The 4,680-nt window shown below is 38.6% G+C and overlaps 1 protein-coding gene across 1 annotated transcript; it reads right to left on the bottom strand.

The window, feature by feature from the left end:
* Window positions 1-634: 634 nt before the first annotated feature.
* On the bottom strand, window positions 635-4,359 carry loxl5a (lysyl oxidase-like 5a). Its single transcript, XM_077225991.1, is given in 7 exon segments — window positions 635-754; window positions 1,718-1,813; window positions 1,918-2,074; window positions 2,683-2,820; window positions 2,908-3,016; window positions 3,538-3,561; window positions 3,564-4,359. Coding segments are annotated over 7 exon segments (1,440 nt in total).
* Window positions 4,360-4,680: the final 321 nt, after the last annotated feature.

Raw genomic sequence — 4,680 nt, 5'->3', positions numbered from 1 at the left:
CCCATAGACCCATTTTCAAATGAGCCATGACATGAACTACTTCAGAAGATCACATATATATATATATGAACCAGGGGTTAAAAAAACATAACCTAGTAGTAAAATCAATTTATGAGTGGACTACAAAAATCTGCCCTTTCTTTAAACATTTTTTTATGCTGTACACCTTTGTGAAACACTAGTATTTTATTGATCTTCTTTGACTGAAACTATGAATGTCATTTACTTGATGTTTACTAAGACTTTAATTTGAGGGCTGCGCCAATTACACCAATTTACAGAAATAAAAACAAAAATAAAATGATGAAACAGAAATAATAACTTGAAATGTAATTGAATACTTTTCAAAAATTACAAAAGGTTAATAAATAAGAATGTATTAGCATTATTGGCATTGGATGTTAAGCTTTTCCAAATATGTCACTTTGCTAGAAGAATCTGTCGAGAACATAAATCTAGATAAATAAAAATAAGTCAAGTTAATGCCCAGTCGATCAATTTGACAATGTGACTTTGGTGGATTTCAACTCTGGAGGTTTGGATGAAGTACTGGATCAGTATCTGTGAAATAAATAAACATCATTAATGCGTCAGCAGTTTTAATAAGATTTCTGATTCCACTCCTACTTTAAACTCACCCTGTGATTCTGCAGTTGTGTGCTTGGACGTACGACCCCGTGTATCTGATGTCACAACTAACAATGTTATTGGAGAAGTCAGACTCTTGCACCTGGAAACCTGGGTTCACGGTCACCTGTCAGAGGGTCACATGGTTTCAAAACATGTCTCTAACTTTTGGTATAACTTAGGGTACGTTTACATGACAACGATGCACTAAAAAATAAAAGTTTTTCCTTTGCGTTTTTCGCGTCTAGACGACAACATTGTCAAAACGATCCCCTTTCACACGTATCTGCGAAAACGACTAAAAACGCTGTATTCTGCCAGGCCAGTAATTGGCGATATCACTTTGTAAAGAAACACTAAAGTTCCTTGCATAGTGAGTCCGAAAATTCGCTAAACAATACAAAATGGAGTCTTCAAGCAGTGAGGACGGTTTTGTTGTCCTCTTTTCTTAAAAAGAGAAAAAACAAGAGGAAATATTGGGTACATCATCCAGTCCTGAGATTGCGTAGAGAGGAAGGAGAGTTCGCTCTGGGATTATCCCAAGCGATTCAAGGTTTACTTCAGGATGTCAGTGGCTCAGTGTGATGCTTTGCTAGCGATACTGGAGCCGCATATTAAAAAGAAGACCACCAATTCCTGTGTACCAATTTATCCTGGACAGTTCTGGATTTTGGCGTTCGCTTGTACGGTGGCTCTCAAAATGTTTGCTACGGATGCGAAAAACGCAGAAAATTGAACCCGATACAAATTTTTTTATGACGGACAAAAGTTTCGGAGTAAGTGTGTAAACATTATTGACACAACATGAGGTCGTATTTATTTTATAACGTGCAAAAGTTTCGGGCACGAATTTCGGACTCAGTGTGCAAGGACCTTAAAGACTGCACATGTAATATGCATAATGTCACCCTTTTTCACAAATTCACGTTTTTGTAGTTTACACGGAGGCAATAACGGTATAGTTTTCAAAAGTTTGCGTTTTCAGGCCTCCAAATCTCCACTGTCGTCAAAATGAACGGCCAAAAGTTATCCGTTTTTTTTGTTGAAATATTTGTTGTGTAAATGGCCCCTAAATAATCCAATGACTCACCTTTAGGATATAATTTCCTGGAGAAACATCGGTAACATCAATCCACTGACAGTCGATGTTGGCATGGTAGGTGTCATAACAGCCTGGGCTCAATCCCTGCTCCAACAAAGACAATATGTTCTAAACTGGCTGATAAAACAGCTTAATTGTGGAAAAAATAGGACATTTTGCATTGGCATGAGTATCATTATTCTCCGCACCTGTGTGTGAGCAGTGCAGGCGTATCTTCTCCTCACACCTGGATCACAGCTGGTGTCCTCCAGACAGAAACTGGCTTTATGACCCTCAGCCACTTTTCTGCCCGTGGAGGCGTCCAGGAGGTCGTAATTGCTGAAGGCATCCATGCTGTGATAATGTCTTAGGATGAAAACAAAGTAATATAGTAAAATCATCACTTTGTAATCAAGAAATTAATAGAAGAGTCATTTTTTTTTAACTGTAGCTAGTAACGCCAAGGTAAAAAAAACACAAAGCATTTAAAGTCCCCTTGTGGTGAAAATCCAGTTTTAAATGTTGTTTATATGTCTTTGTGGTATTTTTAATATGCTTTAAGACAAACCATGTGTAAATTCATAAGTCAACACCATTGTTGAGTATTTTCTCCTTAAAACTGCAGTGAACCAAAGCCAGTCTCAAAAACACGATTTGAAACCGATGATGTTTCTGACGTCACAAACTACCTTGTAACTAATCAGATCAAAGTGTGATCGTGAACAAACGGATCTCTGAGCTGCTGTGAGTGAGTGGAGGCGGGGCTCATTTGCATATTCATAGAGGCAAGATTGTAGAGTTACATTCAAGATAGCATGAAGAAATTTATTTCAAGGAAAAAATGTTTAAATATGTAATTTTGGTGATCAAAGATTAGTTTTAAGGGATAAAATGATTGACTACACGGGGACTTTAACAAATATGCATGAGTACATGTAACGTTCTAGATTAGCATAAAGTTGTCAGGAACCTACTGATGGCAGCTGTGCCATTCCCACTGATGATGTGGTTTCACAGGGAGAAAATCTGCGGTGCCTTGATTTTTGACCCTCTGAGGAAATCGGAGAAGTACTCTGTAATCAAGGTCCCTCACTCTCGCACCGTACGCTGAACTTGAGGGAAAAGGCAAATTCCATTTAAAATGGTCAACATTTTTTTTTTTTTTTTTGCTGCTATTGTAGTTTGGTTCGAGTCAGTACCTGGAGAGACAATCTTCTTCTGCGGCACATCTTAATGTGTACATCTGCACTCTCTGGATGTAAGACGCAGCTTGGATATAGTATGGATCAGGAATGAGATCAGGCAGTCCTGGAAAATGTTATTAGTCTTTGATTTAAATGGTCAGACTATAAAGAGAAACAAATATTTAATGCAGTTTAGAAACCAAAAGTAGCCTCAACATTTAATCTCAATGCTGTCTATGATAAATAAATCTGTCGTTTGTCATTTCAAAAGTTTAATCAAGGTATCCGAACAACTTTTCGGTATAAAAAAAGTCAAGTTCGCCTGAGGTAGGCTAGCTGATCATAGGCTAGCAACAGTACGGAAAGATCATTTTTCATCGGGATTGGACACAATATTGAGAAACCATGACAAGTAAATTGCCATTTATCACTTTACGTATACTATAGGTTAAATACACCGTATGTGTTTTAAAATGCTGATTTGTGGCCAACAGTGGGCGCCAAAATTAAGCGCGTTGCAGAAGATCAACATCAGCTCGTGCTGCGAAAATGTCCTATAAAAATTACTTTAAAGACAGTCGACAGCCCTGAAAGACATGGTTGTTTTACCATTATGGAAATTCCTTGTACCCTGATGGAATTTACCATTATGGAAATACCTTGTTGAAACCTTGTTTCTCTGTGAGGAAATCTATTGGCACTTCCATACGGGAGCAAAGAGTTTCTACTGTTTACATGATGATTCGTTGGTTCATCACCAATCATAGTTTCTCCTCCTCTTTCCTCAACCTGGACGGGAGGATTCTCCGTATTTCTGTTATTAACATACGCTGAAGGGGGAGCTGAATTGGTTCTTGATGAAAGTTCAGAATTATTAGCAGTTTTACTCCCAGTCGAAGTGGGAAGTTGAGGATGCGGATTCTTCTCAATATTGATAGTGGGTGGTTTTTCAGTCGTAGATGATCGTTTGGGGGTTTTGGTAAGTATGCTATGGTGTCCTGGTGCCCTTGAATCTTTCACAGGTGCCAGTTTAGGTTTTTCAGTTGGGGCTGCTGTCCCATAGAGCATGAAATGGGTCCTCAGTGCTTCATCTGAAGAAAGTGCAGTTCTTTTTGCATGCAAAGACAACTGATTATTCCTCATAGGAGATGTACGAGCATCCATACCAGGACTGTGCTCTGGCACAGAGTTTGAATGGACCACATGCCCAACTGTGTGCATCCTATTGGCAAAACGTCCCATGAAAATCCTGCGTGTTGGCATCATATGCCTCGTCAATAAGAATCTTGTATGTTTTCCAGAAACAGGTGTGTGATATTGAGAACCGGTGCCCAGTAAACTGTAAACCTGTCCGTTAGTTTCCCACTTAATCTCGTGTCTCCAGGGTCCATTACGCTGCGCGGTGCTAAAACACACCAGGACGCACAGGTGTATGAAGAAGAAGAGAATAAATGAATATTTCTTCATTTCAGAATGTTTGGACCAGGATGCAATAGAAAGTGTGGCACTTTGTGCTCCCCAAAGCTGTTAAATACAGATGAAGGCGGTACATTGGAGGCGTTTCTCTCCAAACTTTACCACTTTTTCCTCTTGAAAGTTTCACATAGACACCAATAGGCACACCACACATTTACAAATGGGGTAACACTTTACTATAAGGTGCTTTAGTTAATGTACTAACATGAACTTACCATGAGCCATACATTTGTTACTGTATTTATTAATCTTTGTTAATGTTAGTTAATAAAAATAAAGCTGTTTATTGTTTGTTCATGTTAGTTCAGAGTG

Source organism: Siphateles boraxobius, unplaced genomic scaffold, assembly GCF_051911475.1.
Source record: "Siphateles boraxobius isolate OS27281-9 unplaced genomic scaffold, OSU_SipBor_1 13, whole genome shotgun sequence".
NCBI lineage: Eukaryota > Metazoa > Chordata > Actinopteri > Cypriniformes > Leuciscidae > Siphateles > Siphateles boraxobius.
This window is presented reverse-complemented; position numbering and strand designations above follow the sequence as displayed.